General features: G+C 38.3%; 1 protein-coding gene across 2 annotated transcripts in view; it reads right to left on the minus strand.

Annotated features, from left to right (window-relative positions):
* Positions 1 to 20,492, minus strand: part of grik2 (glutamate receptor, ionotropic, kainate 2) — a 347,578-nt gene that overhangs the window by 120,912 nt on the left and 206,174 nt on the right. For both annotated transcript variants that reach the window (XM_088084955.1, XM_042489444.2), the window contains exons 8-9: positions 12,058 to 12,201; positions 3,802 to 3,909 (exon numbers count right to left, since the gene is read on the minus strand). In XM_088084955.1, coding sequence (XP_087941081.1) covers positions 3,802 to 3,909; positions 12,058 to 12,201 — 252 coding nt within the window. The remainder of the gene's footprint in view (positions 1 to 3,801; positions 3,910 to 12,057; positions 12,202 to 20,492) is intronic.

Raw genomic sequence — 20,492 nt, forward strand, 5'->3', positions numbered from 1 at the left:
ATGTAGCATTGAGCTTTGAGAACCAGTTTCATCTGGTAGCTGAATCTAATTATTGAGTGTTAGAAAGAAATGGATGGGTCATGCAAAGGTCCTGTGTATTTCTTTTCTGCAACTGTGGTGTACAAAAAAACAGACTCATATCATTTTCAGGGGAGGGGGTTTTCATTATGAAACAGGCTACATTTTACAAGAGCAATAAAAAATACTGTGTGCCATGTTGCTGTTTTAATAAGTAATGGAGAATACTTTGGTTCAAAATAAAATTCCCTTCATTTTTTGAAAAACCTGGAGACCTCTTTTTCTTAAATTGTTTTTTCATTATTTTCCAATTTATTTGCTTTTTTTTTTTTTTTTTTTTTAAAAATCATTTTTATCCAAATATTCATTCATTTATATATATATATCATGTGTAAAGTATTGGCAAATTTGTCATGATTGTTGCCATTAGTGTGATATCCAATAATGCATTTATTTCTGTTCTGGTCTCAGTTTGGGGAGCTGTGGTATAAGGGGAGAAAACACAGAAAAAATGGAAGAATGCTCAGGTCTCTGTGATTTATGTGGCTTGCATTGGTCTTGTGATTAAAAAATATATAATTAACATAAATAAACAAATATATAAATACAATTTGGTTAATGTTGCTTACAGTATATTGTGGATGAACATTATTACATGACTATTAGCCTGCACATGTATGAGCTTTTTTTTTTTATTTTTATTTATCACTATTATTGATTTATTTATTTTATTACAAATATTAATCCAAATACCTTGTTTGGTTAAAGAGGACTTTTGAAAAGTCCAAAAACACTGTACACCCACATTATGTTGACTACTAAAAGTCCTGCGTCAGGACACAAAGCTTCCTAGTACAAAGAGTTGGTCCTTGTAATGAAATTCTAACAAAATTCTTTGAATTAAAACGTTTTTTTTTTTAAGAATTTCCACTTAAAGTTTAAAACTAGTTCTTAGTATAAATAGAAGTTATCCACAAAGCATCTCAGCCCTTAAGAGAGCTCCTAAGGTAAGCGGCTGTTAAGAGTAGGGAGGAGGACTTTTAAGGGGCTTAGGAGTTTCTTATGCAGGAGAAAATAGTGGACAAAGAGGTTGGAGGAATATTCTCTAGATTCTGGATGACAGTGAGGAAATGAAACACTACAGATTAGATGGTGCAGGAGGAATGTTTGTGGTCGAGCTCATTAGAGATGCGCTCACATCACCCACCCAACACAATGAGGAGATAACCACCTAAATATCAATTAAGCAATATCACACGAGAGGGAGTGATGTTGTGCTCATATATCATTACAGCTGTGATTTGGTCGTAGACATGAGGCTGCAGGCCTAGTGCCAAAGATAATCACAGCTGTGATAATATACAGCACAACACACGACCTCAAGTGTGATATTGCTTTTATACAACAGTTCTACACGCGTCTTTTTTTGTTAATAGTAACAAGTGACAACAGATTATGATTTGTTTGTTTATTTAATGATTTTTTTGACTCTTCTGACACAAATAGTTCCACAACCACAGGACGTGACAGCTGTTGCCTAGCAACGCATAAACATTTTCCTGCACGATGCTTGCTGATCTGTGTTAGCTTGGTCTTCATGAACATTTATCTCTGTGTTTTCAGTGAAATCAGAGTCTGTTAACAGACACTTCGGCAGCCTGTGAGATTCAGATGAGTTAGTTTGATCAGACTGATCGTTGCTGCAGTGCGAGTCCGCTCACTGCCGTGATCTCTGTTACCTCGAGTCCCGTATCAGACGGCGTGTGTGTGTGAGTGAGTGTCGGTGTCTCTCAGGCTGTGGACAGTGTCAGACGAGTGTGTCCCTGTCTCACTGCACATCCTTGCAACATCTGTAACAGCTGGTTTACTCCCAGTGAACGGCGGTTTACCAAAACCCGTCCGTCACAGCTGCCCCCTCCTGGGCTTCCTCATAACTTTTAGTAGCTCCAGTGCATGTACAGTCAGCTCGAGACACACTTCAAATTACCATCCTTTCTTGCTCGCCCCACCACTCCTCTCTCTCTCCTCTCTTCTCTCCTCCCTCAACCTGACCAACTGACAGCTACATGAACTCCAACTAGCTGTTTGAACCTGTGCTTACACCATAATATAAACATATCCCACTTTCACTCTTAGACTAATTAACAAAGTGACACATGCAGAGTTAAAAGTTAACAGTCCCAGTGATGTTTTACTCCTACATCAGCACTTATGGAATGCCTCTCGACTAATCAAATTGCTTGGTCGGGTGTCACTGTTGTATAATAATCAAACAAACAGGCTTTCATTCATATTGTGACGCGGTTAAGTTATAATGCACTTCACTGGGTGTCCACACCTTGCAGGCTCACAAAAAGGTGTGTCTGTGACAACCAATCACATCTGATAAAAGACTGCATCATACAAAGCAACAAGACAAACCACACTTCCTCACTAGGATAAAGATTTCTGTCTCTCTCTTGCTTAGAGTTGCTCTGAGAACTTTCCTGAATCTCTAGTCAGCTAGGACTCTTTCCTAGAAGGAGCTAAGGAGTTCTGTGACAGTATTCTCAGAATTTTTATGAATACGGCCCCCTGATGTCACAAGTATAAGATTCCAGCTAGCAGCCATTTCAAACTACTTATTTTTAAGTTGTTAAAGCATCTTTCGGATAATTCTGATAGTAGAAAAAGTCAATCATTAGCTGTGGTTACACAGGCAATATTTCTTCAATCCAATAGAAATCATTCTGATTAGAGATTCCACCTTAACTGCCTGCATGGACACCAGATAAAGTCATATGAAATGTGTTAACATGCCCCAAACAATTCACATAGAATATAACTTATTTTGATATGTGAAAAGTAATTACGCCCACTGTGAGATGTCTAATCTTCAACTTCTAATCAACTTAAAGAAATGAAAATTCAGTCTGTTTGGATATGTGAGGTAAGCTTGGATTTGCTATGCTGTATGCCATTCATTAAACATTGGTACACCTTTGTATATAAGGCAATTCTTGGTACTCTCCCACACTACCTACATGTTTTTGTACATGCAGAAAAGTACTGACAGTATTCATTGCGTTCTCAGGACCTTGTTATGCTCTCTGTCAAACACTCAGACACTCAGACAGAAGGTGGGAAAGGGGATTTTCTGCACCCTCAGCCTGAAATCTTTTTGCAGAGTGACTTGAAAGTCAAGTCAGCTGGGGTTGTTAATTGTTTTTAAATCTAAAATGAAACCTTAGAAGCAGAGTCTATAGGATGTCAATGTTTTGAGCCTGCGTGGTTATACAACTGATTCCCAGAAAGTTCTCTTTTGACTTATAGATATTGTTGTAATGCAAGTTAAAGTGTTTGCAAATTGTATTTTGTCTCCCTTTGTTTCTCTGTCTGCAACTTTGTGTTTCCACTACTAACCGTCTTGGCCAGGTCTCCCTTGAAAAAACGGTTTATGAATCTCATTGGGACAAACCTGATTAAATAAATGTTAAATAAAATAAATAATTCACTATCCATAACTTGTAGATCTCTAATATGGCTGCCTGAGAGTAACCTGAAAGCCCTCAATGAATGGACATCACATACATTTGCAGACGATACCGCATTTAGCTGTGCATTTGCACACACTGTACATGTTAATGGGGTATCATGGCAGATTAATTGTGTGTGTGTGTGTGTGTGTGTGTGTGTGTTGATCTTCCGTAAATCACAGGTTGTTTAGTTGTGTTTTTTTCTCATCATCATATAGTTATATCAGGGCACACAAGTGCACAAACACACACATTAAAGACACACTACCTTTTCAAGCCCCTCCTCCTTCAGACTAATGACATCGAGGTCAAAGTCTGTCCTCAAGCCATTGGTCCGGTTGAAAGTGATTCTCCCGGTCAGACCATCCCAGTGAGCCTACAGAGAGGGAAGCCGAGAGACACAGAGAATATCATTCATCCATCAGCACCGAGCCTCCATCTCCACTTTCAAATAGGATTTTGATGTCGGTGTTTGAGGCAAAGCAGTCAAAGAGTGACACTATTTCTATTTCTTCCTCTGTCTCACACTGTTTCTGTTTGTACGGTCTTCCCTGGCATCAAGGTCCCCACACAGACTCTGAGGCTGCATTTGTAACAGTGGGAAGGCAATTACCCAATCTTTACAGATATTTAGGGGCGTGATAGGATACAATGTGGCATGAAAGTGGTTCAGAGCACGAAAGGCTTTTATTCTCAGGTACAGCAAATCATCACAGTGCTGCTCCAACTGGAAGCCAGGGACTCCAGGGCCTATCTTTAGTTAGATGAGTGGGAGTCACAGATCTGGAAGTTACTCATTCAGTACAGTCAACTGTGCTAGAAAGCATTTGTCATACTGCTTTGACTCAGTGTCTGAATACCTCTCCATTGATACCAGGGCTGGTAATAGATACAAATTACTCAAATGGGGATTATTATGAGATACTGAGACCAAGGCATGCAAGTGAGCATGAAGGTTTATCTTTCGACTGTCTAGATAAGCTAGCAGTGCGCTGATTTGTTTTTTCCCTTCACAAACAATTAGAACTATAAAACTTCAAATGAAAGCCTATATGCCAATTCAAGGCCCAGTCCCTTTTACTGACACAGTTTGACAAATTAAGGCCTGTCTACATTAGAGACTCAGTCTAGTTGCCATGCAGTTTATTTTTAATAGAAGTTATTTGGATGTATAAAACCAGGTTGTTGGATACTGGAAAAAAAAAAAAAAAAAAAAACTTAGTTTGATGCTTAGATCATACAATATGTATATATATATTTAAAGTTTTGTTGATATGGACATACTACACACATCATTAGCATGGTAATATTCTCTACAATTTAATCACTCAGTTAATTTACTGGAGCCATGAACACAAAAGAAGACGGTATTATCAGCATAGTAAACAAGATTCAAAAAAGACATTAAAAGATCTAGAATACTTTTTTTAAACCTAGAGAAAAATGTCCACTGAACTGTATTTATAATGATTATAATTATATATTTAATATTATTTTACACAAGTATTATAATTTTGAAGCACTTTTTTTCAGGTCATTTCATGCTCTGTGTTTGTTTGTTTGTTTTACTTACTTGTTATTCTGTGGATTTTTTCTTCCCATATTTTTGAGCAAAATAAAGCCACTGTGTCCAGGTCTCAAAAGGTTAAATAATAATTGTACAAGTTTTGTGTGAAAGGAATAAAGAGCCTGTCCCAAATATAAAACTGCTGAGTTCATTGGATAAAGCAAATAAGCCAAGTCAACTCAATTTTATTTATAGAGCCCATTATCACAAAACATGGTTTGCCTCAGAGGGCTTTACAGTGTACGACATCCCTCTGCCCTTAGACCCTCACATCACCCAAGGAAAAACTCCCGAAACAATAGCCCATGTAACAGGGGGAAAAAAAAGGAACCTCAGGAAGAGCGGTCGAGGATGATGAGCGATCCCTCTTCCAGGACGGACAGACGTGCAATAGATGTCGTAAATAACAAATGAAATACAATCAAACAAATGATAGTCCTGGCTTTAATTGAAGTTGTATGGTTTGTCTGTCCAAGATATCACATCTCTTGGCCATTTTGCCTTGTTATCTTGAATGGGTATTCATGGTCCCCAGAGGAGAATTTCTGCAGATTTTGGTGCCCAAGCATCATGCCATGGATATCAAGATTTCAATTTGCACACTAAAAAGAAATTTTAAAACTCTTTGAGCGGATTTCGACGGGACCTTCTCAGCACACGTGTGCTCTACTAAGGATGAACCCTATCCATTTGGAACATTCTATGATCTGGTCTGGGCTCTGAGGCAAAAATGAACAAACAAATCTTATTTGATGACCCTTTTTAGTGTCTGGTATGTACCAGGTCAACATGTTGACGTTTTGGCGCCCATGAATCATTATAATGTCATAAGGTAGTTCAGCCATCGGCCAAGACCAATGATGCATTCATATTCTCCTCAGACAGTTCTTTCAACATCCATGTATACTTGAGCTTTAGGCTTGTAATGTTGATGCAACATGAACGCTACGAAGAAGATGTGTTGTATTTTATTGCTCATGGCATTTCATGCATGTAGCTTACTGCAATGGATGTCACTGAAACTCAAAACTTAAAAGGAAAAAAGGTTCTTAACATGCATCAATTCAAAGGAATGGATACAGTAAAATGAATGGTCTGCCCTTTAATAGTCTCCTATTGATCACGAGCTCATCCCACTCTTTGTCACTGTTCACTTCATTGATGCTAGGCTGATTTAGTATAGTGACATCAGATAATCTATTTCATGTTTTTGTATTCTTATGATAAATTCACGGAAAGATGTTCTTATCTGAAGCTAAAGAATGAAAGCCAGATATAGAATATCTGGTATCACATGATACCTAACCCTCATGTGTTTTTTACTTGGAACAAAGACATTCCATATGGCCTTGTTACGTGTATTTCTTATGCATTGTTCCCACATAAGCTGTCTGCATTCTTTTTGTGCACTTTGAATTATATATATATTTTTTTCTGCTATAACCAATAGCAAGTGCTAAAATAAATCAGCCTTTTCAATAAGAACTGACATTGTGGCCTGATTGTTTTTCTTCTTCATCTGAGTTTCCCCTTTCAGTCGATGTGAATCGATCTAGCACCAGATTTTCCTCAGTATGTAGGGCCAAACATTAATTATTGAAGCCTTTAAACACGATCCTGAAGGGCCACAAAGTCAGATAACGAGGAAAAACCCACCTTAAGGCCCCTGTAATGCCAGTTTATATCGGGGTCTGGTGGTGCATCCTCTAAAACATAACTCAAATCAATTTGCAGAAACCAAGCCTGGAGCTTTTAGGACTCTCAGAGGTCTGAGTTACCAGGGCCGTGCCCGCTTTGCCTGGTTGGTAATCCAGCCTCAACTGCCATACCAGGACAAAATGTAACTTTGTACAAATTATTCAAAAACACTGGAAAAAAGGCAATGAGCAAACTTGACATGAAATGTTCCACAAAATTGCAAGAAATTAATAGATTTAGAACATTATTTTTTTTAAAAAAAGCTATGGAAATGTTAAAGCACTTGCTCCAGGTCATTTCCTTGTTTTTCTTTCCTTTCTTTTCTTTCTTTTTTGACTCATTTCCAGGTAATTGTCTTGTGGTAATTTCTTGCTATTTCTTGGCTCATTTCTTCGTTTATTGCTCATTGCTTTCTTTTCTTGAAATTCAGCCAATTTGCTCAGGTTTCAAACAGTTAAGGAACAAAACACCAGACTCCACAGAATTTGCTGGATGTTGATTATCCTCGGCAGATGAATCAGATGGATTTTTGGTGAGCCCTTGAAATCCTGATTTATAAATGACATTTAGATAGTATCTTCTCAACAAATACTGGACCAATTTGCATGACATTTATTTTGCACTTTCATTCTCTTTAAAGGGATATTCCTGATGATTTTCATCACCTGATCTGTGTGGCACCATAATCAAGCTACATTTTTCACTGGAACAAAAGAGGCAAATAAAGTCTAACCAGACTGCCATGACAGATATCAGCATATTAATACTGCTCAGAGGTTGAACCTTTGTGATTTAAATTACCACAAAGCCCATTTCCTTTAACACCTCTCTCTAGAGAATAAAAACAAAGAAACATTTATAACCCAACAACAAGACTTTAAGTATATCATCAGTCTGTTTTTATTATCCTTTTTTAAGATACCAGTGCCTCTGGGGGTTGTTAATGGTTCTTTGGGCTTTTGGTCTTGTTTTTAATCAAATAGATATGACTAAAATTAGTTTAATATCATCAGTTTTAAAATGACACATGAAGAAAAATAGAAGTGTTATTAGCCTTAAAAAGAATGGTCAGTCTGCCTGTATTTGTCTGCAGATTTATTAATTGCCTCAGACTTGACTTGATGATGAATATTATAATGAAATGACTTGTCTTTGTGGCATCTGACACAGAGTGGCTAAAGAAAACATGAGTAACTGCATCAGGACTGGTTGCTTGTGTGCCCAGTTTTCAGGGTTTATTTTAGATTTACAAAACCTTTGACAGCTTTTATTTAATGAATGGCTGAGTTTCTTTGTGTCGTGTACCCAGAATTACTAAAATATTTTTCTCTACAGAAAACTTTTTTTTCCCTCCCTGTATACAGAAAAAGATCATTTGCAACTCGAAAGGAAACACAACACAAAAGCTACCTTTGGACAGAACCAGTTAAAAAGCTTGAACATCAAGTGAAGAATAGTATTTTATCACAGGCACAGAATGACCTCAACTTTAGAGGGCCTGACTTATTTTGAACAAGTTACAGTTCAGTTCTCTATGCGGACTTTTTGTTTTCTGTTCCAAACAGCAAAGCACCAATTCTTGAGCACACACCAGCTCAGTGACCCTGTGGTTCAACTGCTGGAAACTGGGAGGCTTTCAGGGAGGTTTTGGTCAAGCTAAAGGCTGGAAACAAGAGGTACTGAGGGTGAGAGCTAATACAAAGGACTGCACTTCAGCCGGCAAAAGGAGTTCTGAAACTGGGGTCAAGAAGTCCACAAAGGTGTTTTAAAGTGACCCCAGTAAAAAAAAGAATATTCTGTATTTAAGGAGGCTTTTGCTTTAGGGACTCGGGCCTGGTTCCAAGAATACTTGACCACAAAGTCCAGTTTGTTTGAATGGTGTGAAAGCTGTGCCCTATAACAGTACATCAGTCTGTGCCTGAGTCCACTAGAAAAGGTGATCTCAAGTTTGTATTTACTCAGGAACACTTCACATCATGTGTAAAAACCAGATGTACCAAAACATGAGAGTAAAATGCTGTTTAAAGAAGTATTTCACTGAAAAAAAAAGAGTCCTCACATAAAACTAGGTTGTCCCTGCAGTAGAAAGATGGAAATACTTTTGACATTTGGTGCCACATGACCAGAGAAAACAGAGACTGAAGGACTGTGGTGTTGGCTTTTGCTCAAAAGGTTGAAAATCTAAAACAACCACAATGTATTGGACTCCCACTGATGGGTGACATAATGCGACCTAGTCCGTTTGACACTATGGCTGGACTCAATGGCAAGTTGCCAGATGTCATGTTACAGTTAAACAGTGAGCTGAAATATGATTACAAAAACATTTGAGATTAGAAATATGAAATGTAGTAAAATAATCTTGTTTTATATTTGATCAGCGCTGCTTACTTTTAGCATTTAATCCCCGTTTTTCCAACCTCCATTTTCACTGTGCAGGAAGCATTATGACGCCCACTTCCTGTTTACAAACTCACTATTATGTGGAATGAAGCATTAAAATTAGTCTCTGAAAAAAATGTAGGTGAGAAATGAGCAGTGCAGTAACAGGATCTTGATTAATATTTGATATGCGCTGCCTAGTTTTATTGTTTGATCGGATTTCTGTCCAAGTGCAAGAGACAAATAGAGTGGCAGGTGTGTCTTTTATACTGGAAGTAGCAGGGTTGATGGCAGGTTGGCAGGCGAAACAAAAATGAAAAATACAGCCTGTAGTTCACGCAACAGCCCAAAGAGCCAGCTAAACTCCACCAATGAGAAGAAGGGATATTCAGGCACTGGTTAGATGGGCTGAAGTTCACCTTAGGTTGTCTACACATATTACACACATTGTATTCATACTAAGCTGGTTGAAAATCAGCAAAGTATCCCTTTTAGGGGAGTGGCGGTTAGGGAGTAGATTCGTGAAGGTAATCCTCAGTCTTCTTTGAAATCTGAATATGCTTGCAGCAGCCACTAATTTCAGACTCTGAACCGCACAGCCATGGGAGGTAAAATAGGAGGGCAAGTGAAAGGGACGTTGCTGATATTGTCTCCAACATATAAACTAGAAGGTATATCCACTCCACTCCATCGTAAAGGCTTGGGATTCTTGCAAGTCGGTGCTTGTTTCTACACTGTAATGTTTAATTATACTGTCATGTAGGTGATGACTCAAGTGTACTCTGGTATGGAGAAATATGCTGCCTTCCCTTGCTCCTTGGAAATATCGTAGAGCACATCAAAGTCGTAATTACGAGTGTAAAATTAGGAAATTTCGATTATACCTAAGTTGTCTAGTTGAGACATTTGTGTGACATTTCAGGGCAGCAGAAATGGTAAAAAACATGGAAACACTGTCCAAAATTGATGGTAAAAAATAGATATATTTTGTTATTTTGTTCCTAGTAGCTATAATTTACTTTCAGTAGTTGCCCATTTTAATATATGCATCTATTAGCTGAAGCAGGCAAGCAAACATTTAACGGTAAAGCATGCCAGGTGAGTAAACTAACATTGGTAACAACGTTTACTTAGCTAGCTCACAATAACGTAACAGCATTGATGAGGTAATTTCAAAAATCATCTAAATGTTTAACTGTCCCTTATTATACACCTTGCATTCCTTAGTATTAGTAGATGAAGAGTCCATTAAGCAGTTCTGGAAAAAAAAAAAAAAAACAGGACCAAACCACTGACTGAAATACAGCCCATCTTCTTCCATGTTGTTCCCACTTTATGACCTCAAAGCACATGCACACAACAAAGTCGAAGAACAACTTCCCAACTCGGAAACTATGACCTTCAGACATCACATGAATGCAGCATTACTACTGTGAAAGCTGAGCACCGGAGGGAGTTAGGAAGGATCGTGAGGTAGAAAAAGTGGCATTAATAAAAAAGACATGGGGTCGACAAAATCAGAATCTGAGAGGCATGATTGATGCAAATATTCAGAACAATGTGACTATTATGTTTTTGTTTTTTCTTGTGAACATTTGGATTGTTTTTGGCCTATAACAGTCAAGAACCATCCTCTGTGGACCATCAATATGCATATCAATTTTCATTATAATCTTGACAGATGTCATTCTATTTCATTCATTTTTCTCTCTTCTTTTGGTGTTGCACCCTGTCTTACTGTATTTTTTGTTGTTTGTTTTTTACACGTATACTTCCATGCTTGGTACTCTCCATTCAGCTCAATCACCAGAATAAATGTTGGCATTACACATTCCTTTCAGGTATTTTACATTTGTATGTTTCATATAATAAATGCGTAGCAAATCTGTAGAAAATGTGTGTTTCAGTTTTCAATCTTATGTCTTATCAACACTGTGGTTTAAAGGGTTAAGTTTAGACAATGTAAAAAATAAACATAACTTGGTTAGGGTTATTAAAACCTCGTGCTTTGGCTTTGACAACCTACAAATGTAATAACATCCATGGTTTGCACAAATGTTCAATGCCATTTGATTGTGGCGAATGGACTAATAAATTGCTAGTAACCAGTGAAAGACCAAGGCCTCAAGATTATTTTTGCCGGTTTTAAGAATGATCTTAAATAAATCAAATTCGACTAAATGATCTGATTTTGTCTTAAAGTTCTCAACTAACCATTTAGAAAGGAGCTAAAATATCTTCTACATACTGGCATTCCCTGTGTGGCTTCAAATCTTGAAGTCAAGGACAAAATCAGCCCAAAAGCAGCAGGTTGAGAGATAGGTCTGGTGGAAAAAAAATGTGATTTGATGGAAAACTGTGATCTTGATATAAATATACCCACATGTATGTGGTCCTGTTTGCACACAAACCCTAATTATTTGTAGCCTTCTCATGATCTCTGCAAACTAACGGGGGATGGAGAATTAGAGAGCCCTAAATATAGGCTGTCTAATACCCGGCCTTTCCACACACAGAGAGCTCTGGATTAACTGTCCCAGCTTCACAAATGCAACAAACTGTGGAGCAATTACCAAAAATGTAGATAATGTGTTGTTGTTTCTGCATCAGTGATTAGAGCTGAAATTCAGAGAGTGGGCTCAAGATGGCTGCCCTTCTCCAGGGAGTACATATGTACACCCGCTGAATAAAATATTTCCATATAAATAAATACAAGGATAAATAATTTCTATTTATTCATATTCCCTTTCTTGACTGCCTCTGCCTGATTTGCATTCCGTGTGTGTCGGCTTTCCTGAGAGTATGTGTTCTGTGTGTGGAGGTGCCTTGTATGTTGAGGAGGAAGACAGAATGGGGAGCAGGTAGAGCAGCATCTACCTCTTTGATGAGGGCCATGAAGCGGTTCCCGAAGCGCCAGGGCTTGTGTCGGTTGCACTGTAATGAGCTGACAGTGATCTGCTGAGACTGCTGCACAGCCACGGCCACCACGTGCACGGCATCGTACATCAGCGCGGCGTCCGTCTGCAAGGCGAGACAGAGGGGGGGAGAAACAGAGCGTCATTAAAATGGAATGCAGCACACAACAGATGAGCGCGCAGTGGCGGCGTGGATCTTTTCAGAATCAGAGAAATATCAATATCATGATGGCAGAATCAAAGGCTCACTTTGAAACTCAGCTGCACGGCTCTGCGGAGTATCAGTTACTGAGTGTCAGATTTATAATGTGTGATCATGAAGAGAGAAAAAAAGTGAAAAATAAAGGAAAAAGAGAGTAAATGTATGCACACTGTATAATAAATTCACTTGGGTGGAGCATTGAAATGCATTTGCCAAAGGCTAAAATATAAATTGAGCATATTTATGTATATTATTGATTTTATTACATTGAAAGTGAAGATCAAAATGGTGCATTAATCTGCTGTTCATACATACACGTTACAAAGGCATAACACACGGAAAAAAAATGCAAGCAAGCACATGAAGAAACACATCAAGAACATGAGAAATTAAAGTAAATTCAAACATAAATTATACAAATTCAACTTAATATATAAATTGTGCAAACAGTTGCACCTTCACAAATATTGAGCAAAAAATAGGATTTTCAAAAATAAAATAATGATAAATAATTTACTCTCACTTGAGAAATATTACATGGTCACTATGAGGTAGTAGTCAAAATGTTTCACTTATTTCCTGTAAACATATAGGGGAAATATTTGCAAATGACAGAGCCCCTGAAATAAATCATAGTATTACAGCTACTACTGGTACCACTGATGCCAGTACTGCCAGTACTGCCAGTGCTGCCAGTGAGAGTATTTTTGAAGCAAGCTTAAAAACAACAGTTGACCTAAGTGTAAAAATGAAAATGAAAGGTGCAGAAATAGTAGTAAAAAGGCACAATATCAGCAATAAATGAGAATAGAAAAAACACAAGGCAATATCATACTTGCACAAGTCTAAACAGAAAGAATAAAACTTGTACACTCGATGCATTACTTCTATTTTTTTGTCTATCTTAAATTGAATTGCCTTCGACTGATTGGTTACTTTCCCCGCCAACTGTGTTCCTTGTTGCCATATATCTTTTTCATTTTTTAAAATTTTCTAAATTTTATGTGTGTTATTAAAATACTGTAACAACCAAGAGCTACCAAGGGCCATTAAAAAAATATGCACGTCTTGAATTTTGTCTTAAAAGTGTCAATAGAGGGAGAACATTTGATGAGAACCTAGAGGCTGTTTCCAAAGCTTTGGATCTCCCTTTGCCTCTAGATTCAAATGTGGAATCTACTAATAGTTCAAATCATAATAATAAAAGTATGATCTAACACAGGGTGCTTTTTTAGTGTTTGTTTCAGTGTACATTAGAAAATACAGTTTATTCCATGGTTATTGTAGTAAATGAGTATTGGTCAATGATTTTTTTACAGATCTATAGTACACTGTTAATCTCCTTAATTCTAAACCCACAGTCCTTTATGCTTTAAGGTGCCTTAATGATAAGAGTGTACAACCAACATGCCATATACTTCTAGCAATCTGTAAACTCTCATAGTATTTTGGAAAAAGCTTAATCTTCATCATGTGTATTCAGCAAACCTGAGGACATGAGATTAAATAGCGCTACAGAGTGGACTTTTCTAGTTGCAGCTCTAATTTACAGAAAAAAGGGTGGCAGCCAACTCTGAAAAGCCTTTCAGAAACACTTAATGCATGGAGAAATATGCATATAAAGTACAGTAAAATATGTGCACAGTATATTGAGTGTAATAATACTGAGGAACCAAAGGGTCACGGTGGGATCTTTTTTAATGACTCCTGCATTAATTACGGTTTTATTTTTTTAGCATTAAAAATATAAAAGAGTTTTGGAAAAATTCCCACCATGAAGATTTAAGTGGCTCGGTACAGTTAGCTCACATGATGTTTGATAGATTTTGGTCTGTGATGCTGAATGCACAAACAAAGCTCTATTTTGAGGATTAAGGTGGAAATTAATAAATGCCAACAGAAGAAATGAAGACACTTGGTGACACCAGGAGCAGAGTGACAGTGAATTGACAAGCAGTTTTTTTCTGCATTTGAATGAACCCATTGAAACCTGGATCGACACCACTTTTCTTTTGCTGCGTTCAGAGGCCTTCACAAGTATTTAAAACCTTGGAACCCTGAGCAATTAGTTTGCTTTCTTTTGAAAAACAGAGAAAAGGGCAATGGGCAACTTAGTAAATTGCTGGAAATTAGTAGATTTGAAAAATCGGGGGGGTGGGGGGGTTGTTTAAAGCCAGGAGAAAATACCAAAAATAATTTCAACAATTGTATAATATTTCCTATGTTTTGTTTTGTTTTTGTTTTTATGTTTGTTTTTTGTTATTTCTCCCTCATTTTTAGGGAATTTTCTTGTACTTTTTTCCCAATTTTCATTCCATTCTTTCATCTTTCATTCATTTCTTTCATTCATTTCTTCTTTAGTTATTCATTGCCTTCTTCCGATGTTTTTGAAAGAAATCAAGCCAATATGCTCAAGTTTAAATGGTTTTAAGTTCTTTCTTTAAACAGCAACAAAAGACTGTTCAAGCAAATGAAAAACAAACAAAAGGATCTCAAGCTGGATATGAGTGATGCAAGAATTCTCTCTCTCTCGCTCTCTCTCTCCCTCTCCCTGTCTAAATAAATATATAAATATATATATGATAAAGTCTTGACAGCAAACAGTCAGTGGAAACAGAGGAGTGTCGCTGAAGCTATCAGAGAATTGCCAGTCATCCACGCTTCATGAAAGAAGCCTATAATTCTGCAGTTCTTCAAAAAAAAATCTAATTAGTGTTTGTCTCGCTTGATTGAAAAGCAATCAAAACAGCTCTCCACAGTTGTTGCATGGAAATCGTGCCCTAAGGTGCTTGGGAAAGCATTGTCCTTCAGGAAAAAAAAATCACTCCCAAACCTGTCATTTTCTCCCATTTGAGCCCTGATTGAGCATCGGAAGGCTGCAGCTTAAGATGCCGGTTTGGCTGTAATAGCACGGCGAAGACACTCCAATGGCTTTTCAACACTCGCAAATGTGTGCACGCGTGCCTGCGTGTGTGTGTATGTGTATCTGGATACATATGTATGATGTCCAGAGATGTTTCAAAATCAATCACAGTCAATAAGCTTGCCTCCTAGAAATTCAGCCTGGTTTCAGTATGTGCCCGCAGGAGTGTGAGGTATTAATAATCTGTGTTAGAAGAAGGTGTTGAAGCAAAGGGAGTGTGAATTTATTGCAGTGTGGGTGTCACCTGGAGGCTGTTAAGTCTGCGTGTTGGGGGTTATGCTGCATCGTTTTGCAGATACGGGTGTCAGCCGGCAGTGATAGGATGGATTTGACCCACTTTGACTGACTGCATAGTTATTTTAGAGCTAACCAATGTTAAACTGGTTGTACAATTGGTCATGCTACATGTCAGACTGTCAAGTATTGTGTGTGCAAGTGCAGATGCTGGTGTATGGACAATGCAGGAGAACAGGCACCACCAAGATCAGGGGGGTTTAAGCCTCAAGAATAGTCACAAAAATTTATAGAAATCCAGCGATTGAATATGTACAAAAGTGATACTCAATTTAAGGCCCGAGGGCCGAAACTGGAGCAATAGGGTGCCATTTGGCCCGCAGCCATTTTCTAATTCACAATAAAAATAAAGTGAGTCAAACAGAATTGTTTTTTATACTTTTAGTACACAGCAGGTGCCAGAGTGCATAAAAGAGCATCAAAATAGAGCTTGTTTATCAAAAAAAGGGCCAGTGGGGAATCTCCCAAGCCCCCTGACAGAAGTCCTAGCTAAGACACTAATGTCCTAAAATCCTAGAAATGTCCTGAAAGCCTAGAAATGTCCTGAAATTCTGGGAACGTCCTTAAATACTAGAAATGTTGCAAAATCCTAGAAAAATCTTAAAATCCTACAAACGTCTAAAAATCTGAGACATGTCCTGAAAGCCTGGAAATGTCCAAAAACCGTAGAAATGTCCCCAAATCCTAAAAACATCCTTAAATCCTCAAAATGTTATGAAATCCTAAAAACATGATGAAATACTCAAAATGTCAAAAAAAAATCCTAAAAACATTCTAAAATCCAAGACACATGTATGGGGCTGCTGTGAGTGGCTCCTGGTCTCCTGACATTTTGCAGACGTGGCCTCTGAGCACAGCAGGTTATACCTGATGTTCGATGTAGATCATCTTGGGGATTGTACAAGAGGAAAGCTAATGTTAAAATGTGTCCAAAATGAAGATAATTCATCATCTGGAAAGTAGGAATGAACTTTTAATGGAAATATTCTTGTTTTATTTTTATGTTTTTGGGATATAAGGGGAGAATGTGGCTTCAGTTACGCTTAAGTAAAGGTCATCAACTTTCCACAATGGAAATGATACAGACTCTGGAGAGCAGGAATGTGCGTGATTAATTTCATGGAAACCTGCTCTTAAGTTTTTGATGTTTTTCAGGTACAAGGTGACATTTTAGCCTGATAATGGTAGTGCTTGATATCGGTACATTTGACCTTTAAGGTAATGATCAAAATATCCAAGTGCCAAGTAAAGTTGAACTTCCTAAGTCAAACAATACTTGCATTCAGGGATTTTGTACCCAGATCTAGAAAAATATAGCTACTGTGTTTTTGTTTTTTGTTTTTTTTATTTTGGCAGCCAGTTCTTGAAATGGCCCACTACTACAGCAGCTACAACACATACTGTGTGTGGTGTGGTGTAGTTGAGCGTGGTATAATTGGTGAAGTTGGCAGTTCAGTATGTCGAGATGCCACCAAATAAGTGGTGGCTTTTTATGCAAATGAATGCTTTCATTCACATTATGGGTAACATAAAGTAGAAAAAAATGTATCAAATTGAGTATTCTACTGGTATCTGCATCAATTTAAATATGCTGGCATTGGTACTTCTATCATAGTATCTTAAATATTACCCAGCCCCAAGGAAAGGTCAAAGTCAAAAAAAAAAAGGTCAGAATCATTAAAAATCTTCTGGGAACCATTAATATCTAAATAAAATCTCATGAAAATTGTTGAAAAGCTGAATTAGTTGGCAGACTTTTATCAGTATATCATTCAAACTACAAGGAAAGAAAACACCAACACCTGCAATGTCTTAATGTCTCTATTTTTCATCCAACTTCCCTTGTTTGTGGTATTTCTAGGCCAATTCAATTCACTGAAACCTAAATCTTTAAAAAATACTTTGGGTTTCACATAAATCATTTCATTTATAAAATGGCTAAATAATTAAACAGCTGGGTACTGCAGTTTAGCAAATGTTACTTTAAATGGAGTAAATAGTGCATTTCATGGGGACTATATTCACTGATGTGTTTTTAATAGTTTTCAGATGACAATTGGGCAATAAGATAAATCAGTCTTTGGATACACACGTATTAGCGATTGAAGAATACATTCATGGTTTGGGTCTGCACATAGGATTTGTTGACAAGTAAAAAAAAACCCAAAAAAATCCTTCATTAGCTAATAGCTGCATGTCATAGTATAGGCGGGTTCTTGTCATCGCTTTTGATTATTATCACAGCACATAAAAACATACATCATAAGAACACGGTGTAGAAAACAGTGTGATGGTGCTAAGCATGGTGATTGAATACCCAACCATCAGTTGCTGCACCTTATTAAAACTATAGGTGTGGGATGACCGCTAGCTCAACTGGTAGAGTGTGTGCCTCACACGGCTGAGGCTTCTGCAACAGCCCGGGTTCGAGTCTGGCCTGTGGCCCTTTGCTGCTGTCATTCCCCCTTCTCTCTCCCACCTTTCCTGTCCATCTTAAGCTGTCAATAAAGACTAAAATGTGTGTTTACATATGACGTGCTCCTGATACTGTTTTGACAGTGGCACAAAATTTCAAAATAAAGGCGCATCTGAAAGAGGATATGGATTGATGTTTACACTTGCTCATTTAATCAATAATCAGTTGCAGACTGATGGATCGTTACACGCCTAAAAACATCTGCAGGTTCATGTGTTAGAAATCATGACCTATGCTGTTATTCTGGTGAGGACAGTCTGTGATATAAGTCTTCACAAACACACCTTAGCTGAACTTTGTGTGTTTGGGTGGGAAAGAGTTCAGTATGACTGCTAGCATCATGGCACCCAGTCTTTCTCTCAGTGCTGAGGGCAGGAGCTGCAGCTCTGTGATGTTCACACCGCCATCCATTCTCTCCACTATAAACCGCACAGGCCCACAGGGACCTCATAATAGCAATGTGACACCCTGTCAATCACAGCACTGATCCTTCCAACAGGAGAAGTCAGCGGGATTTGTTGGGTAGAAGAAGTAAAACTCGTATTCTCGCCCAGATGGCTGGGACTTGGCTGATGTCGCCTCAGTTCGTGATAAACCGACAAAGAGATTCCAGCTGAAGCATTTCAGTCAATACAGTGTCAAAGTTAAGAAAGTATTTCATGAATTAAATATGCTCTTAATTAAAATAAGCAGCCAAATGAATTCAGTTGTGTGCGGGAGTGAGTAAAGATGAGTGGAGGCTTGCTGGAGGAGTTCTGGCAGCAGAGGTTTTTGTGCCTCTCTGCTTCTCCCCAGTGCGAGCCTCACAAGTACCCGTCAGGCAGACTCGCAAATGATTTAGCAACACCGGCACTTCACTCTATAAACATCTCATTAAAATCAATTATGTCACTCCTGAATGAAATTAAAGCTAAATGCTTTAAAAGCTGCTTTTCCCTTGTGTCAGCCAATATGAGCATTACCCCTGACGCTGTCTATTTTTCCACCTCATTGTTGCCTCCTCTCCCTCGCTCTCTCTGTCTCTCCTGCTAATCTCACAGAGGGAGAGAGATTCAACTGTTCATCAACACTTTTATGAACCGCTAAAATGCCCAGGCCTGACTTTGTGGCTGCAAAGGTCCCCCGACCCTCCTCCCCAACCCCAACCCACCCCCACACTAACCAACTAGCTTATCAACATTGCCATGGAAACAAAGTGGCAAGAAATAGCTTTTCACCAGAGTGGGGCTAGGGGGGGTTATCGTTTCCTGGCGCTGGTTTGCAGAGTTCTCTTTGTAAATGCACTCTGCAAAGAGCAGAGCCGGGTACACAAGAAAACCAACTAACTCAAGATTTAAGCTTCACAACCACGTTCTGAGCACTGAGAAAATATCAACACTGAGAATTTAAACAAGACACCGTCTGTATTCTCAGTATTCACTACCTCTTTGATTGCCATGCTGGATTATACGCCACAAAAGAACAATACACATGAAAGGAGAAGCATCTAAAGCAACACCATGGCATGCTTAAACTCTCATGAGATGCTATGGCTAATGATTCATTTTAGTACAATTCAGATTTTAACAGTCAGCAATCTTTCTTTGAACCATGACCACAGTCAAACCTGAACCACATGAATATTATGATAAATATAATATCAAAGGTCCCCTTACCATAACAAACATGGTTTTTCCTGCATATTAATTATAGTTAAAATTTCAAAAATGTGTACTATCCTCTTGCTCAGAGGCAAAAACACTCTCTCCCCTCTTTCCACAATCTGACGTTATATACAGAACAGCAAGGTAGCATAACTGCATGATATTCCCAACTTGAACAGGCAGCATAAATGCAGCTATTAAGAGTAAGAAAGTCAGTGTAGAGTGGAAGGGATGAGAGTTGGAAACAGACGATCATCCATAAGAAGATACTTTTCTTTAACTAGTCAGGCATTTAGCATTCGATATAGCAAAGATTATTTTGGTAGTCAGGGTAGATCTTTATTATATTGGTAGTGACCCTATAACAAGTGGCTTATATAGTCTGACATCTATTTCCAGTATAAACAATACTGACCAATATGTTGACCCAACTCTTGTGGACACAGTGATGAAATGAATTGCTGCCCATTTTTGTCAGAATTGTATCAGTGATATTGCATGTGACAGATGTTCAAACAAAAGGAACAAACAGACAGAGGTCAACCCTAGCCCTTCTTAGAATCTTGCCATGGGGGACAGTGATGGATTTATTTTGAAGTTCTTCTCAGAGAGCAGGACACAAGGCCAATAGCCGGTTTCCACTGTCTAGGTTAGTAATAGCAGAAAAAAAGGTGGGGAAAGGGGATTGGCGAGGAGGCATTTTTATGGCTGATTCCTAAAGCGGTAAAGGGTGGCGGCTGCAGCTGGAGCTCTGCTGGTCACGCAGAAAGCTGTGGTCACGCTGCTCTGGCTCTTTTGATTGAAACATAAACACCTTGAGAGATGAGGGTGCACTCGGGAACAAGCCGGGGAAAGTAGG

The sequence above is a fragment of the Plectropomus leopardus genome, chromosome 11 (assembly GCF_026936395.1).
Source record: "Plectropomus leopardus strain MGB_pleo_1.0 chromosome 11, ASM2693639v1, whole genome shotgun sequence".
Classification (NCBI taxonomy): Eukaryota; Metazoa; Chordata; class Actinopteri; order Perciformes; family Serranidae; genus Plectropomus; species Plectropomus leopardus.